Below are 26,082 nucleotides of genomic sequence, written 5' to 3'. Positions count from 1 at the left end.
AATATGGACTTCACGTTGTGTTACTGTGGAACCTTGTATTCTTCTCAACTATGCTTATATGGATTTTACTATGAACTCCACTTTGTGTTAAAGTAGCTAAGTCACTAACTCAATATCATCTGAAGTCTTCGACATTGAAAACAAGAATTATTTGTCAATTCAAATCAACATTGATGTTGTGATCTTACCGGGAAACGATGGGCTTCTGATATCCAACATTTAAGACAAAATAAACATTTTACCATTGATACACGAATCGTGTACTATAATGCGTTGCAGTCCCATTTGCTAAAGTCCCCTACGCGCAAGCGAATTATTGATATAAAATTAAACCATATGTTAGTCCCAAAATTACCTAGTTTGTGTTGAGTGGACGCTAAACTCTATTTCTCTCCCTCTGACATAATCGCCCTTATTGTTAAATTTGTTTGACGTTCTAATTCATGACGTCAACTGGCAGATTATCGCCATTGAGGAGACGACCACTGTCAAGATTGGTAGCATTATTTCTGTTACGTCTTTCTTGTATTCCTGATTGTTTTCAAATTTGAGTGAAGTCTGTGTCACTACAGACCCGGGACTGTACAACGCAGTGGACGCTTACGGCTGGCCCCCGGATCCATTCACTTGATTTGATATTTGTTTATTTGGTGCAATGTCTATTTTCTGTCTTTTCCGCAGGTTTATCATGTGGACGTATATTGTCGTCGCCCCTGTCCGTCCGGACGTCCACAATTGTTTGTGGACACTCTAACAGGTCACAATTCTTATCCGATTTTGACGAAACTTGAAATATAGGTTTATCTCCAAAAGACCTCGGCTGCTTTCGATATTGGCATGTATCGGATCGAAACGTCATGGATTATGGCCCCTGTTTGTACGAAAAATCACATTTTTAGCTTGTGGACCATATAGAGGTCACAATTTTTATCCGATTTTGTTGAAACTTGAAATGTAAGTTTATAACCCAAAGATCTCGATTCCTTTCGATATTCGCGCATATCGGACCATAACTTCCTGAATTATGGCCCCTGATTGTACGAAAAATCGAGTTTTTAGCTTGTGGACCCTATAAAGGTCATAATTTTTATCCGATTTGAAAAACCGTATTATTAAATCACCGTTACACCCTAAGGAAGACTGGTTTCGTATTTCGTGAAAATCAGTCCAAAATTGACAGACAAAATGGCCGCCGTTCGTTCTCAAATAGCGTAAAAATATGGTATATCAAGGTCGTGGACCCTATAGAGGTCACAATTTTTATCCTATTTTGTTGAAACTTGAAATGTAAGTTTATAACACAAAGATCTCAGTTCCTTTCGATATTCGCATATCGAATTGTAATTTCCTGAATTATGACCCTTGATTGTAGGAAAAATCACTTTCTTGTTAGCTTGTTCTCTATCCATCTCTCGAAAACATGGGCGTATCCTGCCTGGCAGCCGCTGGTTGTTTTACGTGTAGTGCGGTCCCCCTGCACTTACTATATAGAGTGACATGGACATGGTTTTTAATCTGGGTGGAGACCAGCGAACGACCATAATAATCTATACAATACCTTTTCTTCCCTCCTCAAAATCTGTCAAAAGAAACAAACATGTCATTTTGACATGGGTAATTTGACATGAATTTGACCGACATTATGTACTTTTAAAGTACTCAATATCATCGAAAGTCTTCGACATTGAAAACACGAATTATTTGTCAATTCAAATTGAAAACACGAATTATTTGTCAATTCAAATTGAAAACACGAATTATTTGCCAATTCAAATAAACACTGATGTTGTGATCCTACCGGGAAAAGATGGGCTCCTGATATCCAATATTTAAGACAAAATAAACAATTTACCAATGGTACAAGAATCGTGTACCATGATGCGTTTCATCGCCATTTGTAACAGGGGACTCAAAGAAAGAGGCTAGACATATTCCACAAGTCATGTCAAACGGTGACACCCAGTATAGACGTCATTGGTGACGCCATATTCTTATCTGAAAAGCATGCACCATAAACTATGTACACTGGAATAACCAGACGCTAGAGATTGTCATTCGATTGAGACTTCTGGCGTATTTCGCCGAACATAACTGATTTGAAATTACAGTAGAATTGGAAATGATAAATGTAAATCAGTTTAAATATCAATTCATTTGACATCATTTTAAGCGTTGCGACTTGTGTCAATTTCTAGGTCCCAAATATTAGCGACTTAGCTCCTTTAACAGATAAAAATATGGGAACGTAATTTGATAAAAAATGAAATGAAATGGGGTTTAACGTCTTACTGTTCTGCTCCGACTGGGCTAATGACGACGGGCATACGCAAAACAGTGTGCTGTGAGGGAAATTTGCCCAGACAGCGGCACTACGGCCTACTCTTATATCGAATTCCAACTGTCAATGGATCTTTTACGTGCGCGCCAATGTGTACACGGGACCATCTGAACGACTAGATAGCTGTCCCTGTCAGGCCCTCCGTCCTGCATCACTCATAAAGGGGAATCACACCTGAAAATCTGGATGAAATAAAATAAAACCAAGTACGAACCATCCAAACCATAAGACAAAATTCGAAGTCCTAAAAAAACGGTATAGGCAAAATAGTGTAATCAGGCAAAATATTGTAATCAGCATATGGACTGTTCACCGTATACAAAATACACGACAAACAGTGGTAACAGATGAACTTTCTCGGCCAATGCAGGGGTCGAACACCCGACCTATAGCTCCAGGCTAGCGAGACAGCGTCTTACCCACTTAGCCACCGTGACCCCCCTAATTGGATAAAGCAATAAACTATAACACATATTTATGGAAAAACTTACTATAGCATTTGGGTGACGTTACCAAGCAATCTGGGTAAACTTCTCTCTGGGAGCCCATATTGGTTTCAAAGAGAGAGAGAGAGAGAGAGAGATGGGGTTTAACGTCCACTCGACACAAACTAGATCATTTCGGGACTAACATATGGTTTAATTTTATTTCAATAATTCGCTTGCACGTAGGGGTCTTTAGCAGTGGAAGGAAACTGGAGAAAACCCACGAGGTTGGACAGGCGACCCTACTCCTTGTCACGTACAACCGGGGATTCGAAACCACGCCAGTTGACTCAATGACAGGCTTTATGATACAGCACGCACGTGCTAACCATTCGGACATCCAGCCCCCCCCCCCCTGGTTTCAAAGAGCATTCTATCAACATTTGTAGCACTATGCTTGCTATGCAGCCAAAACCTCCCCACATCTTCTGCTACATATTTTAATAGCCTTGTGATTGGCTAGTATTTGTAATTCTCTTCTTTGGATTCTTGTTCACGTTGCGTATTTTCTTCTAACCATTTCTTTAGTTAAGACTTTTGTCTTACCAGGAATAACAATGCATCAATTCGCTTCTACATCTTATATCAAGCTGGATACATATGGTTACAATGCATAATTTACAATACAATACAATTAACATCTTTCTCTCAACCCCAACTGATCCAAATTCGCGTGGTATCTGTCCGGAACTCGTGTGGTATCTGTCCGGAACCCAATGATGTCTAAAATCTAAAGGACCTAAATCACTCTTATAACTATTGTAAAATTGGGTGTTTATCTGAGTCTTAGATCAGGTCTAAGCCCCACGGCTTCACCCCCCTATTGACCTAACCTGTGATGGCCAAGTAAGGCTTGAGGGGTCAAGGGGCGATTCCCCAGTACAGTTAAGTATATTTTCACCACTATATTTATAGATAAAAGGTTACTTATCAACCGATCTCTTTTAATATCTTTTACACCACAACACCAACTCTTATTACACTTCTAGTCAAACACAGGTTTCCAACTCAGCATAGAAGGAAAAGAACTTGCTATTGAGAGTGAGAGAGCATGTGCATATGACTGTGGCCTTTTATAACTTCTAAAAGCACATGCATCGGACCAGCCCACTATTAAAACTGGCCCAGTCCATTATAGACACTTAAGGGAGACTGGGCAATTTTACTACATAACAAAGACAGTGTCCTTGAAACAGCTCTGTCAATTATTGGACAAATATTACGTAATTAATTATGATGATTAGTTACTAAGCCGAATGGTGCAATAGTAATTTTCCAACACAGGTGATAAAAATGATATTCTGGGTTCACCTAAAATCATCTCTGTTTTGGTTTTATAAATAATTTGATGTGTCAAGCACTCAATCATTTTAATTTGACTACGTGGGATATTACTTCTCTACAGGGTGTGAATGGTCGCAAAGACCATAGTATTATACATTCGCAAGCTAGAAAACGTTATTAAATTTATTTCATGAATACCCATTTACTTATGTCAAAGAGAAATACTATCTTTTAATGTGGTAAGCTAATAGAAGTACTGGTGACCTATAAGTCTATTCTGTGACTTTGTGAAGCATGTCACATATACTATTGCTGAATTAAACATGCATTATACAAGAGCTACATCGGTCTATTGCAGGTCTTTCTTTTGGCTTGAAATGTTACCTAAATTATTAATTGGATACAGTATGAAATTTAACAAAGTAATCTTATTCAAAGATTATTTCAAAGACACAGTTTTATTTCTTGTTGATCTTATATAGAATTTTTAATGGATATAAAGTTATGCTATTCAGAGGGGGTATTGCCCGGGAAGAATTAAGTACGATCAAATTATTCTAGAAGACCTACTTGTAATAATAGATGTTTTGTCATATTCAGATAGGTAAACACGGGAGTGTGTAAAATAATTAAAAATAATAAATTCATGGATATGATAATAATATCGCATGGCTCATTGACTACAAGACAAGAGAGAGAGAGAGAGAGAGAGAGAGAGAGAGAGAGAGAGAGAGATGAAGAGAGAGGGGGGGGGGGGGGCAACGTCCACTCGACACACATTAGGTCATTTCGGGACTTACACATGGTTCAATGTTATTTAATTAATTCGCTTGATGCAACGGACACGCGTTAACCATACCCCCCCCCCCCCCCAAAAAAAAAAAAAAAAAAAAAAAAAAAAAACATCAGTGACTACGATGTTGGCTCGCTAACATTGAGATCTCGTGTTCGATTCCGGTGTTAGCCGAGAAATTTAATCGTGATTTTCTGGCGTACCATCTGCGGAAACTCGATAAGGTCTGCCAAAACACAGAAACTGATAAACTAGATTGTGCAAGATCCTATGGTCCATAACTATATAATTATTCATACATGTTGTTCCTAATTTTAAGTATGTGTATATTATACTGTATTTTGATGTTTTATATTTAGTATTTCATTATATAGGTTGCAGTCTCTTCAGTGATCCCTGGCGTGGACATTTGCCCAAAGTTAAAACTTTCTGAGAGCACGTCTTTTTATTTCTCAGAGCACGTGTTTTTTTCATCAGAAACCCGCGGAAAGACTAGACACTGTTCCTTGTCAACCATTTAAAACAATTATAAACCTGTAACGGTAAATCTATTTGATATTTGGGGTATATTCTATGCCCGGAATAACTTGAGGTCCGAAAGTCGGGGGCGGCTTTGGATATATACAGGGAAATTTGGGGTTATTCTTCTGAAGGTTATTCTTCCAGGATAGGGTTCTTTCCATAAGAAAACATGATCTAAGGTTTTTCTTATGGGAATTCTGGGATATTCTCATCTTGCGTACCTGTAAACATAGACGGTTTATAAGCAAGATAAAGTCCTCGACTTCAGTTATGCTGGGGTTATGCTGGGGAAGTGAGACTTCAGAAAAAAAACCTCGAGAGAAAAACCTCGGTCTGCCGGCCTCGATTTTTCTTTTTCTCAGGTTATTTTCTTCCGCCCTTTTTTCCCCAGCATAACCTCAGTCTCGTGCTTTATCCTACACTGCAGGTATTCCAATCTACTGCAATAGTGACGATCATTATAATGAACGTGGCGCTGTACACAGTATTGGTCATCCTGAAAGAACGTCCGGGATTAGTCAATCACATCACAAAATGAAATAATGTAACAGTGTAAATCTTCGATAATAACTAAAGACTGGAACTATCCTTGAGACTATTTATTACCGGAAAACATTAAACATCATATACGGAGAACAGCACGTCCGACAAGCAGAGTAACTGTCCTGGAAACGGAATGAAACCTAGAATGTTTTGTCAATGTACAAATCGGTATTTATAATAAAATGGTATCTTAGGAATTAACAATATACACCAAGGTTACTAATAACAATTAAAGAGGAGAGATTAAACTATACAAGACATTACAATAACATAAACAATAAGATAGTAATTAAACTCATTAATGTGTCAGCTGTCGACGATCAGTCATTAGATAAGTAGCTTAACGTCTAATTACCAACGCAGGATTAATAGAAACATAAGAAAAATAGAAATGTTTAAATGAACGAATGATATATTGAAAGAAGGAAATACCAACAATTCACAACATTATCACCATTATAATTTCCTCTGCGGTGAAAATGATTCGTCCTCGGATCATAATAACAAAAAAAAAATAAACATTGATAATACCGCTAAAAGGTCAGGTTTGTTTTAAATGTATGAAGCCTTTTCACTTTAATTTACATTTAGTATATAAACAAGATAAAGATATAATGGGGGGGGGGGGGGGTTAAACAATAATAATTTGGGTTACTCGCTTATAAACTCTGTGAATAGGCAATAACTGTCCATCATTATGGATATAATCTGAATGGCTTATGACGTCATATATATTTGAGTCCGCGATAATAATAAATAATTAAAATGTCGACAATAATAAGATACTATACTATGAATTAACTAAAATTTGAAATTAAACGATTAAATGAAACATAATATTCCAAAGAAGCTTTTATGCTAAAGTGTTTATGAATTAATCTACGGCATCGATAATATCGATTTAATTGCTTATGCAGAATAAATAAATTATAGCAACATTCGAACGGGAATGTAATAATAAATCTTATCCAAAACATTATAAAATAAAGGCAAATAATTAGAGATCAGTGAATACATAAAAAGTCAGTGGTTTAAAACAGTTCATACAAATTCACATTTTTTTAATAACACAACATAAAACAATATTCAATCACTTTAATGAATAATTCCCTGGGGGTAATGCGTGTTTGATACTCCGAAAGAATACTGGATCTTCTTTAGCAATAATGTCCCAGTCCTCTAGGTCAAATCGACTGTAAACATCTTCCTCATTCGGACCTGGACCCTGCCTTTCCACATTTAACTGTAATTTTCCAGATTTTTGATTGATTTCCATTCGGGTAAATCCTGCTAATTTCAAACTTGATTTATCTGGATATGTCCACCTGCCTCTCGGGAAGACCTTAAGCTCTTCCTGATTCCGTTTATGTTGATTTATCAACGTTTCTACAAACCACTGCTCTGGGCCAGCAATTTTATTCGGATAGTTAGCTATAAAGGAAACAGCTTTCTGGTCCAACTTGTCTTCCTTCACCCACAAATTTTTGGTTGCAGGTTGATTCTTCCATCAGATTAAGTATTCAAGCTGTCCCTTCTTAACACGCCTTTTTAACACCTTTTCTGTTTCTTGGATCTGTGGCGTTGAAGCTACCATGACATCCGGTTTGACCAAATCTGTATTGGTTTTTATGTCAAGGGTTTGGACACTCTTTGTATATGTGTCCGGAATAGCCATTATACATTTATCCGAATGTCCAAGACAATCTGTTTGACATTCACTAGATTTGGTTGACGATATCTTGCTGGTCTGAATTGCGATGTCGGCCTTTGTAGAAATCGAATTTATTGATGATACGCTCGATCTTTTCGCAGAAATCATCTCCTTAAAACGCTGGCCTCTTAGAAAATCTCTGTTCTGTTTGCTAGTAGATTTTCTATTCGATATATCTGAATCACGATGAAAACTGCACCACGTTAAAACTATGGAAGTGTTACTACCTTTATGGTCTATCCTCCATTGGTTGGCCTTCGAGTTGATCTTCATTACTTTCATTATTTCCGCCAATTCATCTGGTATCACTATCTGCTCCATATCTGATTTTTCTTTGGGATACTCGCTTGAAAGAGGTTCAGAGATCTTGCCTCACAAAGCACTCCACCAATCTGTAACAGTGTAAATCTTCGATAATAACTAAACACTGGAACTATCCTTGAGACTATTTATTACCGGAAAACATTAAACATCATATACGGAGAACAGCACGTCCGACAAGCAGAGTAACTGTCCTGGAAACGGAATGAAACCTAGAATGTTTTGTCAATGTACAAATCGGTATTTATAATAAAATGGTATCTTAGGAATTAACAATATACACCAAGGTTACTAATAACAATTAAAGAGGAGAGATTAAACTATACAAGACATTACAATAACATAGACAATAAGATAGTAATTAAACTCATTAATGTGTCAGCTGTCGACGATCAGTCATTAGATAAGTAGCTTAACGTCTAATTACCTCGCAGGATTAATAGAAACATAAGAAAAATAGAAATGTTTAAATGAACGAATGATATATTGAAAGAAGGAAATACCAACAATTCACAACATTATCACCTTTATAATAATACAGAGAGAGTGAGAAACAAACTCGACACAAATCAGGTCATTTCGGGACTAACTTATGGTTTAATTTTATTTCAATAATTCACTTGAGCGTAGAGGTCTTTAGCAGTGGGAGGAACCCGGAGGAATAATACATAGAACTGTGGGGGTGGCTTATCACCAATATTTAAGGCGGGTTTATGTTCAAAGCTTCCAGAGATCGCATAATGGGTACACAACGACAAGTATATTTTGGTGATGTTACCGAAGCGTGTCAACGTATTTCTGGCTTTATTCATAGGACACCGATTTTTACAAACAGCACTATCGATGGATTAACCGGAAGAAACATATATTTTAAAGCTGAAAATCTCCAGAAAACTGGTTCTTTCAAAGTTAGAGGAGCCATAAATTCCGTAAGTATTCTCATTTTTTTTAGCTACCGTTGTTTAGTAACAAGCTTCACGTAAAGTGTAAACAAAGAATTGTTGAAAATCCTTAGAAAATTTTTTTTTTTCCAAAATCAATTAAGAGAAATTTTTAAAATGTATAGGCAGTGGTGTCCGAAAGAAATCGTCACGTAAAATGTGAAAAGAGCGAGGATTGTTTCAAATCCCTTTAAAAGTAGAAAATCTCCAGAAAAATGGTTCTTTCAAAGCCAGAGAAGCCATATTTTTAAAAATGTATAGGCACCGATGTCCGGTAGAAATCGTCACGCAAAAAGTATAAAAAGAAAGATTGTTTCAAATTCCTTTTAAATCAGAAAACTGGTTCTTTCAAAGCCAGGGATGACATATTTTTAAAATGTATAGGCACCGATGATCGGTAGAAATCGTACCGCAAAATTAAAAAAAAAGTATTGTTTCAAACTCATTGGTGAAAATCGAGTTAGAGGTTTTATTGAGTTTCTCTTTCATCCAGGTTATGAATTGTATGTATATATTCCTACAAAAAAAATATGATTTTTGATTTCTATGTAAACAGTTATCCTAAATTCAGATTTTTTCACAGTTATCCTAAATTCAGGCGCTTTTCCTAAATTAAGATGTTTTTCACAGTTATCCTAAATTCAGATGTTTTCGCGGTTATCCTAAATTCAGATGCTTATCCTAAATTCAGATGTTTTTCACAGTTATCGTAAATTCAGGTGTTTTTCACGAAGTTATCATAAATTCAGATGTTTTCGCTGTTATCCCAAATTCAGTCTGTTTTTACAGTTAGGGGGGTTGGATGGCTGAATGGTTAGCGTGCGTGCGCTGTATCATAAAGTCTGTCATTGAGTCGACTGGCGTGGTTTCGAATCCCCGGTTGTACGTGACAAGGAGTAGGGTCGCCTGTCCAACCTCGTGGGTTTTCTCCGGGTCCTCCCAGTGCTGAAGACCCCTACGCGCAAGCGAATTATTGAAATAAAATTAAAAACCATGTTGTTAGTCCCGAAATATCCTAGTTTGTGTCGAGTGGACGTTAATTCCCAACCAACTCTCTCTCTCTCTCTCTCTCTCTCTTGTAGCTGTAAACAATATCCAATCCTATAAATTCTACCAAATGACAAGTTGGTGTGATTTGATCCTCATCATATTCTCTTTAATAAATGGATACCTGAATACACATATACATATTTATACCTCCCATGGCCCTTCTCTACTTTATGTTACTGATCCCGCGATAAAGAACTTATTATTGTATCATTGGTTAAAATTAACTGTTTACGCTATGTGATCACGGACAAGACATATAGTTAACTTTAAGGTCGATGACAGAACAAGTAGGTCTTCAGGTGACCTTGATATTTAGATCTGGCCATAGCAATTGGCAAACCTCGGAGGATTCCGGTACCGTAGGGTACTGGAAACTGCTGAGGTTTGCCGAGTGCTGACCATAGATCTTGGACCTAAAATTAGCTCGTATCCGAAGAAAAATATTAAAGATACATTATATGGGAGATTCGATAACGAGTTGGAAGTTCTCACTATAATAGTTAAAAACTAGATAATGTAATGGCAATTTGCTGAAAATTTCATTCAAATTGATCCACTATGAATCGAGAACAGAGCGATTGAATTTCCGCCTAGCCTTGATCATCATTACTAAAGTCAGTATGATAAACAGCATAGTCTCGATTATCCATTTAATCGTTAAATTGTGAAGGAAAGTTATGCAGTAAATCGGCTCACTCTAAATGCCATCTAGAGTCGATTATGGTCTGGATAGGTTAATTAATGTCTAATTAATAATTTAGATAACATTTCAGGCCTAAAGAAAGACCGGCGCTATTGCACTTTCGTACCTCTACCAGTTCCCGTGGTCATAGGCACTTGAAATTTTCAGAGGATGTTAAGGGGGGCTAGCAATGACCACACACCAAATTTCAGCCAAATCGATAAATAACTTTTTATTTTACCGACCTTTTAATTTCTAACGAGAGAGAACTTCATCCGTTTGACGCCATTTGCTTTGTTTACTAATTAGACTTGAATAACAAGACACTAAGACGGAAACCGACTCGAATAACAAGACACTTAGACGGAAACCGACACACTGCACTAGCTGCCTAACACTGCAGTTCATAAAAATTAATATAATTTTCGTATACTTTAATTTTTGCGCGAAGCCACCATTTTCTATAAAATACTATTTGGTGTTGATCAGTGGATTGGCCTTTAGGTGTAAATATTGCCGTGACCTTGATTTTGACCTTGAGGCCAAACTTCCCATCCATATCGGGGCCTTTGCGTTTATGCTTGCCGTGGCCTTATTTCTTACTGTATTATCAAAGTTAATGTTCGAGGTGAAAGCAGAGATGACGTCCTTCAGAAAAGATAATTGGGTCAAAGTCGTAGGTCAAGGTCATGTTACAGAAAACTAAACTCAAATTTTTCAAAGTCATTTTTGGGACATTTGACCTTGACTTACGACCTTGACCCCGTAACCATTTTCGAAGGTTATCACATTGGCTTGAATCATGAACGTTTAACTTGGTCCTGTCGCACACTGCTCGGTCAGAAAACGGTCAAACGCAGAGGGTCCGTGTCCGAAAGGAAGTCAATGGGCGTGGTCAATGTGAAAGGTCGTGGTGACCTCCACTAGTCACCGTTAACCATCCGTAACCTTGACTCTGACCTTGAGTCCAAACGTCCCATCCATCTCGAGCCCTTTGCGTTTATGCTTGCCGTGGCCTTATTTCTAACTGTATTATCAAAGTTAATGTTCGAGGTGAAAGCAGAGACGACGTCCTTCAGAAAAGATACTTGGGTCAAAGTCGTAGGTCAAGGTCATCTTACAGAAAACTAAACTCGGACTTTTCAAAGTCAGTTTTGGGACATTTGACCTTGACTTACGACCTTGACCTCGTAACCATTTTCGAAGGCTATCACCTTGGCTTGAACCATCGACGTTTACTTTGGTCCTGTCGCACACTGTTCGGTCAGAAAAGGGTCAAACGCAAAGGGCCCGTGTCCGAAAGGAAGTCAATGGGCGTGGTCAATGTGAAAGGTCGTGGTGACCTCCACTAGTCACCTTTAATCATCCGTGACCTTGACTTTGACCTTGAGTCCAAACTTCCCATCCATCTCGGGCCCTTTTCGTTTATGCTTGCCGTGACCCTATTTCTTACTGTATTATCAAAGTTAATGCTTGAGGTGAAAGCAGAGACAACGTCCTTCAGAAGAGATAAATGGGTCAAAGTCGTAGGTCAAGGTCATGTTACAGAAAACTGAACTCAAACTTTTCAAAGTCAGTTTTGGGACATTTGACCTTGACTTACGACCTTGATCCCATTACCATTTTCAAAGCCCATAATCGTGGCTTGAACCATCGACGGTTACCTTGGCCCTGTCGCACACTGCTCGGTCAGAAAACGGTCAAACGCAGAGGGGCCCGTGTCCGAAAGGAAGTCAAAGGGCGTGGTCAATGTGAAAGTTCGTGGTGACCTCCACTAGTCACCTTTAACCATCCGTGACCTTGACTTCGACCTTGAGTCCAAACTTCCCATCAATCTCGGGCCCTTTTCGTTTATGCTTGCCGTGACCCTATTTCTTACTGTATTATCAAAGTTAATGCTTGAGGTGAAAGCAAAGACAACGTCCCTCAGAAAAGATAATTGGGTCAAAGTCGTAGGTCAAGGTCATGTTATAGAAAACTGAACTCAAACTTTTCAAGGTCAGTTTTGGGACATTTGACCTTGACTTACGACCTTGATCCCATTACCATTTTCAAAGCCCATCATCTTGGCTTGAACCATCGACGTTTACCCTGGCCCTGTCCCAAAAATGACTTTGAAAAGTTTGAGTTTAGTTTTCTGTAACATGACCTTGACCTACGACTTTGACCCAATTATCTTTTCTGAATGACGCCGTCTCTGCTTTCACCTCGAACATTAACTTTGATAATACAGTAAGAAATAAGGTCACGGCACGCATAAACGCAAAGGGCCCGAGATGGATGGGAAGTTCGGACACTAGGTCAGGGTCAAGGTCACGGATGGTTAACGGTGACTAGTGGAGGTCACCACGACCTTTCACATTGACCACGCCCATTGACTTCCTTTCGGACACGGACCCTCTGCGTTTGACCCTTTTCTGACCGAGCAGTGTGTGACAGAACCAAGGTAAACGTCCATGATTCAAGCCAAGATGATAGCCTTCGAAAACGGTTATGGGGTCAAGGTCGTAAGTCAAGGTCAAATGTTCAAAAAATGACTTTGAAAAGTTTGAGTTTAGTTTTCTGTATTATGACCTTGACCTACGACTTTGAACCAATTATCTTTTCTGAAGGACGTCGTCTCTGCTTTCACCTCGAACATTAACTTTGAAAATACAGTAAGAAATAAGGCCACGGCAATTATAAACGCAAAGGCCCTGATATGGATGGGAAGTTAAGACTCAAGGTCAAAATCAAGGTCACGACAATATTTACACCTAAAGGCCAATCCACTGATCAACACCAAATAGTATTTTATAGAACATGGTGGCTTCGCGCAAAAATTAAAGTATACGAAAATTATATTAATTTTTATGAACTGCAGAGATAGGCAGCTAGTGCAGTGTGTCGGTTTCCGTCTTAGTGTCTTGTTATTCGAGTCTAAATAGTAAACAAAGCAAATGGCGTCAAACAGATGAAGTTCTCTCTCGTTAGAAATTAAAAGGTCAGTACAATAAAAAGTTATTGATCGATTCGGCTGAAATTTGGTGTGTGGTCATTGCTAGTCCCCCTTAACATCCTCTAATAATTTCAAGTTCCTACGACCACGGGAACTGGTAGAGGTACGAAAGTGCAATAGCGCCGAAAAAACAAGCCAGTTGACAAAAAAATTAAAAAAACATTAAAAACAGGAATTAGAATTCAATATTGAGCCATTTCAATCAATATTAGTGTGGTTATCTTGCCGTGAAAATATGTGATCCATATACCCAATATTTAAGACACATTACTCATTTTAAAGGGACAATAACACCCTTGCTGGCTTGAAAGCTCCAGAAAATAAATAATATCTCTATCTAAGTACTAGATGTTTAAGTGTCCTACCTGTTGTGTAAATTATCCATTACATCCTATTTTACTTGTCCAGAGGGTTCGAAAATATTTTTAAATCGAAGTTTCATATGAAAAGGTTCACGTTAGACGTTTCAACCCATTATGTTGAATTTTTCAAATTTTTTAAATAAGGTGTGTTAAGATGAAATTTGTATCATCAATTAATTGGAATATTGTAAAATAGTACAATTTGTTGACCAGAATAAAGATTGGGACATATTATTCAGTTACAACAAGAGTGGTATTGAGCCTTTAAAATCAGTACACGAGTCGTGTGCTGTATAATTTCAGGCGCCATTTGTAATAAACAAAGAACACCATATGCTACAAAGCAATGTGGCAGTAATTAGTAATGGCTGATTCACAAATGACAAAATGATAATTAAACAAAAATGTGTAGAATGAGCTCTTTACGTATTTCACCGAACATAACTAATTAGAATATTTTTTTTTAAATTGCATTTAAATCACTTTATATACATTCATCTACATTAATATATGCTTTTATTTTAGACCCATATTCGTCTATTTTAAGGTCCCAAAGAATAGAGTCATACACCCTTTAATTCCCAGAGACGAATAAGTCCATAGATACACAAAGATTTCCAATAAAGGTTATCAGAGTTATTTCCCCTTTTCACTATGCATAGTGTTTATGTTAAGTTACGATCAGAAAGTGTTTAGGGATTTTTATCAAAAGTTTAAATGATAAAAAATATATTCTAATTATGACCAACATCAATCTGATTAAAATACAGATCTATATTTCGTTTCGTTTTTTTTTTATATATACTTTCGATGGCCTACACTACATGAAGATCTGACCAGTTATTTTGGGAGGTCGCTTTTGACCCTATAACGTCAGACATTTTATTAACCAATCAGCATTGATGTTTCTAGTGGATTACCCACAGTTCCGTGCACCTCACACCAAAAGGTCGCCGGAACAGACCGTTCAATTGGCTAATCCCTCACATCATCCAGAACTCGTCAATGATAAGTCTTCCCGATCCTATAGTGTAATGAAGACAAGTAAAATGAAATTTTGAACTATAAAAAAAACGAAACGAAATAGGATCTGTGTTTTAATCAGATTGGATCAACATTAACCAAAGCATTCAAAATACTAATTTATTATTATGTGGAGACATCCTAAACATTAATTATCTCCTTTTCATTTTTTTCTTCTTCAGGTTTTGAAATTAAAAGAGAAGGATAGAGCAGTAGTGGGCGTGGTAAAATATGTTTATTATACGTTAATCTTATTTGAGAGGTTATTCTAAACTATTAAAGAATTTTGTTTCATTCCTGAGGTGTGCGTGATTTAAAGTCATATGACCAAATTTTGATCCGGCTTCGTTTTTAGTGTAGTTTCTACTAATTTTATTTCTGATGAAATTTGTGAATGCATTGTAGGCAGTCAGCTAAAACAAGCACGTGATATACCGATTGTGTGCCTTAATTTCTTTATTATTGCATGTAATATTTTAAAAAATAAGATCATTTTCTAATAGGACTAATTAAACACACTCAGCACAATATCGTGACACAACTTTCATTTATCTATACAAATATTGTCGATTAAATTAAAGGAGGCAAGTCTCTAACTCAGTATCATGTCATGATGCTTTCGAGCGCCATTTGTAATAAAGCGACTCGATGAACGAGTGTCAATGCGTATGAGCACCGAATACTTGTAAGGAAACCTAGAAGGCTTCTTGAAGGAAGTGCCAGGCCCGTAGCTAGCGGGGGGGGGGGGGGGACAAGAGTGGTATGTTGGTCGTTGGCTTCCTATTGCGTCCAACGGACAGGGCCGACAAAGGCACCCATTGGGGGAACCGAATCTTTCCCCAGTGGACAAAGACACCATTGGGTGCCCCGATTGTTTCCAGGGGAGGTAGCTGTCCCTCTTCCCCCCCCCCCCACTGCTAGCTACGGGCCTGACCCCCTTTAAGCCCACGTTAAATACAGACATATCTATTATCTTTATTCATTGTAACGGGATTAAAGACTTCAGAAAAGCAACTGGAAAATTACCCGGAACCTAACTACGTCATTGTGGGGGGGGGGTGTGGATGGCTGAATGGTTAGCGTTCGCGCGCTGTATCATAAAGTCTGTCATTGAGTCGACTGGCGTGGTTTCGAATCCCCCGTTGTACGTGACAAGGAGTAGGGTCGCCTGTCCAACCTCGTGGGTTTTCTCCGGGTACTCCGGTTTCCTCCCACTGCTAAAGACCCCTATTCACAAGCGAATTATTGAAATAAAATTAAACCATATGTTAGTCCCGAAATGACCTAGTTTGTGTCGAGTGGAGGTTAAACCTCATTTCTCTCTCTCTCTCTCTCTCTCACGTCATTGTGATGTAGCCGATCTTGTAACTGTTTAAACTGGCACGACACGGCATGGCTGGTGACATTTGACCCCGAGGTTATATTTTACCCAGTAGCGTTCAACTTCGAAAATCCAGATTAAAATCATCTCTCCAGCAGTGACGGGTATTGTGTACGATGCAGTGCATGCTTACACCTCACAGCAATTATCATTTGTATAGCTTTAGCTTACATGACTAAGAAACATCTGTAGTAATTTTGGGCCATTTCCATTCGAGGATGTGACAGTTCATTGATGTATATATGTTGATTCGAGTATGTGACAGTTCATTGATATATATATATGTCCATTCGAGTATGTGACAGTTCATTGAGGTATATATGTTCATTCAAGTATGTGACAGTTCATTGATGTATATATGTCCATTCGAGTATGTGACAGTTCATTGATGTACATGTGTCCATTAGAGCTTGTGACAATTTATTGGATGTATTTCGATTCCAGTTTGGGTCAGTTCAGTTCATGTATTTCCATTTGCGTTTGGAACAGTTCACTGGGCATATTTCCATTCTAGTTTGGGAAATTTCAGTTCATGTATTTCTATTCGAGTTTGGGACAGTTCATGGGATGTATTTCCATTCGAGTTTGGGATAGTTCATTGGATGTATTTCTACTAATTTTAATTTTTATATGCCCATTTGTTATCATTTTTTAAAAATTAAATAACTGATTATATTTTGTAATCCAGACTACCCACAGTAGTGGTAATCATGGGCAGGCTCTAGCCTGCGCGGCCAGATCTGTAAGGTTTCCGTGTAGCATAGTTGTACCCAGTTACACATCGGCTGTGAAGAAAGCTGCTATAAAGGGATATGGTGCTGAACTAACGGAGTGTGGACCATTAGCCTCAGACAGGTAAAGAAAGAATGGATGAAATGGGGTTTTACGTCCTACGTTTCTGCTCCAAGGGCGGATCCAGAGACCATGGATGGGTGCGGGCGGGCGCATGGGTGGCGAAACCGTACCTAGCGAGTGCCAAAGGCTCGACTCGCACGACGGGGGGATGAGGGAGGGGGCTTCTGGGTGCCAGATTCAACAAGAACTACTGGTTTAAATCGAAGCTGTCATTGTACATTACGATCCGTGATTCGTACATAATTGAGTCGGTCCCAGTGCGTCCCCTTGATCCAGATTAGGGGGGAGGGGGCGTGCGCCAGGTGCGACCGCTTTAGATCAGCCTTTGCAACTGGGCTAATGAAGACGGGCATAAAGAAAAGGTTGGGTGATATGGTTATGTTTTAACAATATTAACTCACCAACAAAACCACGGAAGAAGGGTGTTGTTGGGATAGTTGCATTTTCGCCCACTCTTAGTCTATGTGCATGCGTATGTCGGGAGCTTGAGTGGCTCGGTGAGTAAGACGCTGGCTCGCTAACAAGGAGGTTCTGTGTTAGATCCCGGTGTTGGCTGAGTCAGTAGTGCAGGACGGAGGACCTTGCAAAAAAAAAACAGCGCCTCGTCGTTGGGATGGGACAAACAACTGTATATACCTTTGCGTGCACGTAAAAGAAACCTTGACCATAAGAAATCATTTTCCCAAGCAACATTTCCCTCAAAGCACAATGCAAGGCGTATGTCCGTCCTCATAAGGCCGAGCGTTAAACTCCATTTAGTGCATTCATCCATTCATGATTTACTATACCGTTTATTAAAGATACATTATGTAAGATTTAGGTAAAGAACTAACCATTCCTGCTATAATAGTTCGAAAGTAGATGATGTAAAATAAATAATTTGAAAATTTCATTCAAATTACTCTATTGCAAGCGAAGATATTAGCCTTTGAAGGTTTGACAGACGTGTGCAATAATTTCAACCACCGTACTGGTTGATCGAAGCTAAGTCTCGGTCCTCCATATTTGATTAAATCAAAGTATCGCTGAACCATTCTAATCTATTTGATATCGGAGAAAACTGATGCCATCGAGAGTTGATTAAGGCCCGGATCAGTTAATTAATGTCTAATTAATACTTTAGAAAACATTTCAGACCTAACGAAAGACCTGCAATAGGCAGATTTAGCTCTTGCATAATGCATGTTTAAAGATGCAATACGGAAGAGCTAAATCTACCTGGGTCATAAATGTTATATAAATTATTAATTAGACATTTTTTTTAACTTGCCTTGGGATGCACGAGGTTTTCAACGGAATTAAACACGATTGGTGGTTAATAATTTAATTAACAAACGATAATCCAGACTTTGTTTACTATAGTAACAATGGTAGCAGTCACAATCGAGACTCCACTATTCTCCAAACAGCCCCAACGTCGCTCAGAATTAAGTAATTTGAATGAAATTTTCAAGATATTCCCTTTTCATTATCTAGTTTTTAACTATTATAGCGGGAACTGTCAGATCTCTATTTAAATCTTACAAAATGCATCTGTAATTTGGATGTATATTGGACGTCTTCTAATGTTATTGTTGGGTTGTGTTTTTTAGAAGAGAAACTTGTGAGAAAGTTGCACTGGAGAAAAATTATGAAATAATTCCATCATCCGATCATTATGATGTTATAGCTGGACAGGTGAGTACTGTCTGTTTTCCATGACCACTTGACCCCTCGCTCGTCGTATTACCAGAAATTATGGTGTTATAGCTGGACAGGTGAGTACAGTCTGTTTTCTATGACCCCTTGACCTCTGGCTCGTCGTATAATAATTACCAGAAGATGTCGACGTGGTTGTGTTTAACAAGGCATTCAATAAAATATTTTTTTGTGTAACATTGGGTTCCATTCTTTCAAAATTTGTCGTTTGAAACGAAATTTAAGATTAATGTTTCCAAAACCCCAATGATCTCTCGCTCGTCGGATTAACAGATTAACATTCTCGACTTATATTTCCCAAAATATGTCCCAATGAAATTTAAAATAGAGGGAGGGAGAGAGGTGGGGTTTAACGTCCAATGGACACAAACTATTTCATTTCGGGACTAACACATGGTTCAATCTTATTTCAATAATTCGCTTGCGCGTAGGAGTCTTTAGCAGTGGAAGGAAACCGGAGGACCCGGTGAAAACCCACGAGGTTGGTCAGGCGTTCCTACACCTTGTCACGTAAAAGCGGGGAATCGAAACCACGTCACTTGACTCAATGGCGTACCTTATGATGCAGCACTAACCGAATGATTTTTGGGGCAAATAGATCAATAGGGCGTAAATCATAACCATATTATTAATCTTATTGCCGATGTATTTCATTTCGAAGCTCAATATCATCCCAATCTTTTTTCAGGGAACAATAGCCATGGAATTTCTAGAACAGGTGCCAGATTTAGATGCCATTTTGGTTTCTGTAAGTGGTGGAGGAATGATATCAGGAATAGCTATAGCTGCTAAACATATAAAACCTGGAATTAAAGGTAAATAATAACTCTTGTAACATGGACGAGGAATCATCCTTCGTTCTTTTCGTTGAATAAGCAGATTGTTTCCCCTAGTAGATTGGGTGGAGCTTAACCGTGCAATAACTAGACATGTTCAATGTTATTGCACTCTTTTGCTGGTTTACATTAGTTTTAGTAAAAATCATATAGAGAAGTGGGGTGGGTTTTCTGTGCAATAACAACAAGCATGTTGAGCAGGTTTCAATGTTTCAAGTCATTTATAGCACGCTTCATTCGTTAACAGGTTTAAACATCGAGGCTGTTTAAACCTGTTAACTCATGAAAGCCGTGCTATAAATATAAATTACACCACACCTCCAGGCTTTATCTCCAATAGCAACTACTGATGCAGTGATTAACATTAGATTAGAGATCTATAAAAGGTTATAGCTGCTAAACATTCAGTATTTCAAAATCACCCGACTTTGTTAATCTCAATGGCGGCTTGGGGAACAACACTGAAGACACGTATCAACTAATGAAGAAAAAGCACGAAGACATCCCTGCTGATGCAACAACCACGATTAGAACTTCACCCCTAAAAGTTCTCATTTGATAGTTTTTACAAAATCGCTAAACGAAACGATCAACGGAAGTCATAATTATGGAAGATGGTTAACGATCGAGAATGAAATCCAAATCCAAATCCAAATTTGAAAGTCTCACTTGAGCAAAAATTTGGAATATCACATCAATAGAATGGAATGTTAAACATATCGAAACCGAAAATATTTTTCATTTAATTATTTCAGTTTTTGCTGTTGAACCAGAGGGTAAGATATTGGAGAAATGTCTGACGTCTGGGGAAAGACTGTGGCCAAATCCACCTCAATATCTCGACACCATAGCTGAAGGTATTAAACTACAACAAGTCGGCCATCTTACGTGGCCTATTTTATTGGAACTTGTGGAGAAGGAAGTATTTACAGTGGTGAGTTGAAACTTTTAGAGTTTCGATTTTTATCTACAAGCCGGTGATTAGATTAATCGTGTAACACAGAGAACCTGAAATGAAATGGAGTTTAACGTCCTACTTTTCTGCACCGACTGGGCTAATGAAGACGGGCATACGCCATACAGTGTGCTATGAAGGACATTTTACCTGGACAGCAGTTCTACGGCCTATTCTTATTTCGAATATCATCTTCCAAGGGTGCATGCTATTGTGTACATGGGACCTTAGTTTGTCGCCCCATTCGAAAAACTAGACACTGTCCTGCTCAGTATATGGATCTTTTAAGCAATCAAATGTGACCGACACGTTTGTGGTCGCGCTCAGTATCGCCCTTTAGGCCCGCTTGCTGCAACAAGAATGGTTGACTGACTTAGAAGAGAACACATATTTGTGGGCCAGGACGTAGCCTAACCATCCGCATGCGCACACTCCACACGAGAAAAGACGCCAGATTTTCGCGTCGCGTACGTATGCATCGCTGAACTGAGCTGGGTTCTATTAAAGCATGATTGATGGCAGATATCTACCAAGATCACCATTAGTACTAGTCAAGCACCTAACCTACATTTTCCCGGAGGAAGTGAAGTTGCTCGACAGTCGCTGAGCTATTTAAAAAAAAAAATTAATGTCGAATCTTATTAAAATATCTTCAACTTCAACTCGACAGCATTTTTTGGTTTCACTAATGTATCATTTCAGAAAGTTTATACCCGTTTACCATAGAATAAAATCATTTACAGATTTACAAAGTCCCACCTCCCTAAATTTAGCATGTACATCAACCAGCATGCAGACAGACAGGCAAGAAAAGTATGAAAATTCTGAGAAAAACCCATCAAATATAATGATTAAATCCCAGTCTTTATCAGTGATAAAATCACATCTAATATACACCTTCGTGTTCTAGAATACACATAGATTCATAAAAACGCTACGATACAACAATTCAGCGTCTACAAGTAGCACAAAAGACGGTAAAAAGACGACAATGTTATACAGACCTTTTTCGTATGAAAGTTGTTTGATACGTGCTGCCGTACCACGGATGAGAAATACACACACATTGATGACGTCACACACAAAATCCTTACGGATACAACACAGATACGCGCTACGGACCAGGAATTTACGCTTGCCAAAAGTCTCTATTATCTCGGTTGGTGCAGAAAAGTAGTAGGCCTACGTTAAACCCCATTCCATTTCAATTTTCCTTATAATCTATTGTCTATAAATAGCATAGTTTAACAGGAACGTTTTTTTTTAGCATCCATTATTTATGACAAGAACCTTTTGTTAATATAACATTCATTAAATATTTCAGAATAATGAAGAAATAAAAGTTGGAATGCAATTCGTGTTTCAAAGAATGAAAGTATGTGAATAAATTATATCAAATCTGGAAAAATTTAGACATTAACATATTATTTGAAGGATAGGCCCTAATCATCCATTATTGAATTTGGGAGTTATGCGTGCACAAGGGGGAGGGGAGGGGAAAGGGGAGGGGGCGGTGGCGTAGTGACTGAGATATTGGCTCGCAAACCTGGAGGTCCTGCGTTCGATCTCGGTGTTGGTCAATTTCACCCTTATTGGCAGTGGTGCAGGGCAGAGGGCCTGGAAGGGGACACGGAAAATCAAGGTACACGGCCGTGTAGGCTACACACTGGCGTACGATTACTATTACTACTGCCGTGTGCTATGAGGAAAATTTTGCCCGGACTGCGGCGTTCTGGCCTACTCTTCTATCGAATTCCAACTGCCAAGGGATCTTTTATGTGTACGCCAATGTGTACAAGAGACCTCAGTTTATCGTCCAATCAAAACAACTATTCGTTGTTCCTTGCCAGGAGGAACCACGCCGGAAAATCCTGATGAACTTACTCGGCCAATGCAGGGATCGAACAGAGGACCTCCAGATTAGCGAGCCAACGTCTTACTCACTGAGCCACCGAAGCTCCCAGTTGTTGATCAAAGCTGGCAGTAAGCAAATATGCATGGTTTTAATTGGAGTTAGGCCTATGTTGTTTCATTCAATTGTATACTATTTTATATTTCAGTTGTTCATGGGGTAGTTTAACTTTAATCATAATGTCGTGTTTTATTTTGTATTTCAGTTGGTTGTGGAAGCAGCCAGTGGAGCAGCTGTAGCAGCTGTTTTATCGGAACAGTTTAAAACATTAGACAGTTCCATTAAAAATGTAGGGGTTATATTGTGTGGGGGAAATGTGGATATTGATCATTTACCTTGGTATTAATACGTGTATACTCAAATTATCTCCCTTAGTATATATATGGAGGCAGACCACCATTAATTTCCCCATTGACTTCAATGTTAATTTTGGCCTCTTTGCCCACCTCCGACTTTTCCCCCTGCTTTTCACAACAGACGAACAAACGGTCATTTGTATGATGGTGACCACCAAAATTCTGAGATACACAAACTTGAAGAAGCATACTAAAAACATGTAACTGGTTGCCGTATATTTCACCGTAACCCAACTGATAACTCTGTTATCCTTCCGCCTCAAAATCATGAATATTTACCAAAACCTGGCAGAAAATGTTAATTCAAAACCTCTTTGTCCATTCTAGACCAATCAACAAAAAATGGGCATGCAACTGGGGAGAAAAAAGACACAGAGAGAATTGTTATAAGTTGTGAGTACCGAGATGGTGAAATTTAATGGTGGTCTGCCTCCATGTATATATAAATTATCTCCCTTAGTATTAATGCGCGGATACTTAAACATGCATCATGCAAGTGCTAAATCTGCCTATTGCAAGTCTTTATTTAGGCTTTAGATGTTATAGAAATTATTAATTTGACCTTTATTTACATGACAAGCTCAAAATCAACTCTGTCTAACCTCGGATGCCTTGCATACAGCTTGGATTTAAACAGTCGTCCATTTAAAATTAAGCTAAGGTTTACCGTAATTTGACTGAAATTTTCAATATTTTCTTTTTTTATCACCTATTTTGAAATTATTATACCAAGAAATGGCCAACTCTTTATTAAACTCTTTAACTAATGTATCTGTATATTATCTCTCTATGTACTTAGTGCTCATCACTACTGACAGTTAATAATGCTCTACTAGTTTGTAAATACGTAGACAAACTCTGACCCTAGCCATTGTAATGGTTATTGACCTTCAGGGGGGTGTCAGAACTATTACCTAGATTCCTCCTTCTCCGTCCAGATCCAGGTTTGATTAATTTCCTGAAAATCAATTTGTAGACTGTTATTACATAGGGTTTCTATAAAATGTTAGACAGAGAGAGATATGGGGTTTAACGTCCACTCGACACAACTAGGTTCAATTTTATTTCAATAATTCGCTTGCGCGTAGGGGTCTTTAGCAGTGAGAGGAAACCGGAGGACAAGGAGAAAACCCACGAGCTTGGACAGGCGACCCTACTCCTTGTCACGTACAACCGGGGAATCGATACCATGCCAGATGACTCAATGACAGATCTTATGATACAAAGCGCACATGCTACCCATTTGGCCATCCAACCCCCCTTATAAATATTTATGTATATGTTTATTTGTTATACGTTTTTTGATATCTTTATATATTGGCCCATCATATCAGTATAAAGATTCGGTATAGAGTTTAAAGCGATACACAACAAAAGTATTCTATTTATTAAAAAAAAACATAATTAGTCCAAAAACTTTCGGCAGGGCATTGAATATCGATAAATCATATTTTTAGTTTTCATTAATGTCCCCATAAAAAATAACAAAATTTAAATGTATTTTTGATCGGTTTATCTATTTACATATTTACACTTTACAAAAATATTTGTAAGCACATCTCCATTAACAGACATATAATATCTAAATAGTGATGACATTTAGCAACTGTTAGCTGGCTTGCCTCTCCATGTGTGAATAAAATATAGTACCATAGTTCTTAAAGGATACTCGAATTATAGATAGTAACACAGAACCTAAAGGCCAGGCCCTAGTTTCACAAAGCATTCTCAGAGTCAGACTTAAGTTAAGAATTTACTCAACTTTTAATCACTGTTTATGAGAAATACCTTTGATCCAGAAACACAAAAATTTGCACATAGTTTCTTTGTTGATGTATTTGATACATTAAAACTACAAAAGTTTTATTAAGGGCTATAGTTTAGTTAAAATAAAGCAAACAGTTTTGAGTAAATTCTTAAGTCTGAGAATGTATTGTGACACCAGGCCCTAATAGTACCAGATCATTCCTGGGAAACATATTAATTAATTTAATTCATGTTCTGATAACAAAGTAATGCTAAGTGTTTTAACACCATAATGAACTGTTTAAAGGGATGGTTTAAAGGTAAATAATTGCCACTCAAACTATCAACGGAAAACCTTTTGGCCGGCCACCATCTACATTTAATTTACCAGATGTGTTTGATAGTGAACATCAGAGTTTCCCAATGGTCGTACATACAAGTGTCTCTTTCATAACTTTAGTCTTTGAATAAAACAACTTTTGTGGTTGAATTGAACAATCTGAAAGTTTCACCATGAACTGAAATTTCCGAACCCACCGCTTCCTGATGGCTTTGGTTTCTTTTTAGCAACAGGTTCTTCCTCCCGTTTATCAAATGTTCTTTTGCTAAAAATAGATAAATAACCTTCATAGCTTCAGAAATATCAATATATTTATAATGTATTATTTTTATAATTTTTTTTATCAAAAAGCAATAAATTTATTCATAGCTTCAAAAACAGCAAAATATTTATATGTATTATTTTTTAGAATATTTTTATAGAAAAGAAATAAAATAAATTAAAATAAGACCCATTGACTTTATATATTGTTTTCACATCTTAACTCTTTAAAACGAGGCATTTGTTTTTCATGAGTGATGGAAGAGTCTGGGGATTTCTAACCCTTTTTCCCCATTTGGTAGGGGTAGTGCCTACAGGGCTGACAATAGAAGTGTTGCCTTGTCATTTGGATGGAACAAAAAAAAACAAGTTACAACCATGTACACACTGACATACACGTACAAGAAGCCTTGACAGTAGGCGAAACAGTGCTGTCCAGGTAAAATTTTACTCCCGTCTTAAATTGACGGCAGTATTGTGTTCATGAAGCGTTAAACACCGTAAGTATTTATATTAAATCTTTATGTCCTCAGTGGAATGCTTTATGCACTTTCAAGAAACATCTAAAACTTAAGCTCCCTAGCAGGGGTTGCTTTATACAATCTTGAAAAACATCTCATCCAGTGACAAGAGAGAGAAAGAGAGAGAGAGAAATGAGTTTTAAGGTCCACTCAACACAAAGTAGGTCA

General features: G+C 37.9%; 1 protein-coding gene across 1 annotated transcript; it reads left to right on the top strand.

Annotated features, from left to right (window-relative positions):
• The first annotated feature begins 8,737 nt into the window (after positions 1–8,737).
• LOC126824768 (serine racemase) lies at positions 8,738–25,508 on the top strand. Its single transcript, XM_050554141.1, has 8 exons — positions 8,738–8,926; positions 15,236–15,277; positions 17,123–17,289; positions 18,882–18,966; positions 19,676–19,802; positions 20,579–20,757; positions 22,103–22,153; positions 22,896–25,508. The coding sequence occupies exons 1-8, from the start codon at positions 8,738–8,740 to the stop codon at positions 23,034–23,036; spliced, it is 981 nt and encodes a 326-aa protein (XP_050410098.1). The 3' UTR covers positions 23,037–25,508.
• The last annotated feature ends 574 nt before the right edge of the window (positions 25,509–26,082 follow it).

Source organism: Patella vulgata, chromosome 6, assembly GCF_932274485.2.
Source record: "Patella vulgata chromosome 6, xgPatVulg1.2, whole genome shotgun sequence".
NCBI lineage: Eukaryota > Metazoa > Mollusca > Gastropoda > Patellidae > Patella > Patella vulgata.
Note: the sequence above shows the minus strand (reverse complement) of the source record. Positions and strands in the feature narration are given on the sequence as shown.

Bases quoted from the DNA above. Each gene is read 5' to 3' on its own strand.
- LOC126824768 (XM_050554141.1), top strand. From the start codon at position 8,738: ATGGGTACACAACGACAAGTATATTTTGGTGATGTTACCGAAGCGTGT. The intron at 8,927-15,235 runs GTAAGTATTCTC...TTTCTTCTTCAG, and splicing joins TTAGAGGAGCCATAAATTCC to GTTTTGAAATTAAAAGAGAA. The intron at 15,278-17,122 runs GTAAAATATGTT...TTTGTAATCCAG, and splicing joins ATAGAGCAGTAGTGGGCGTG to ACTACCCACAGTAGTGGTAA.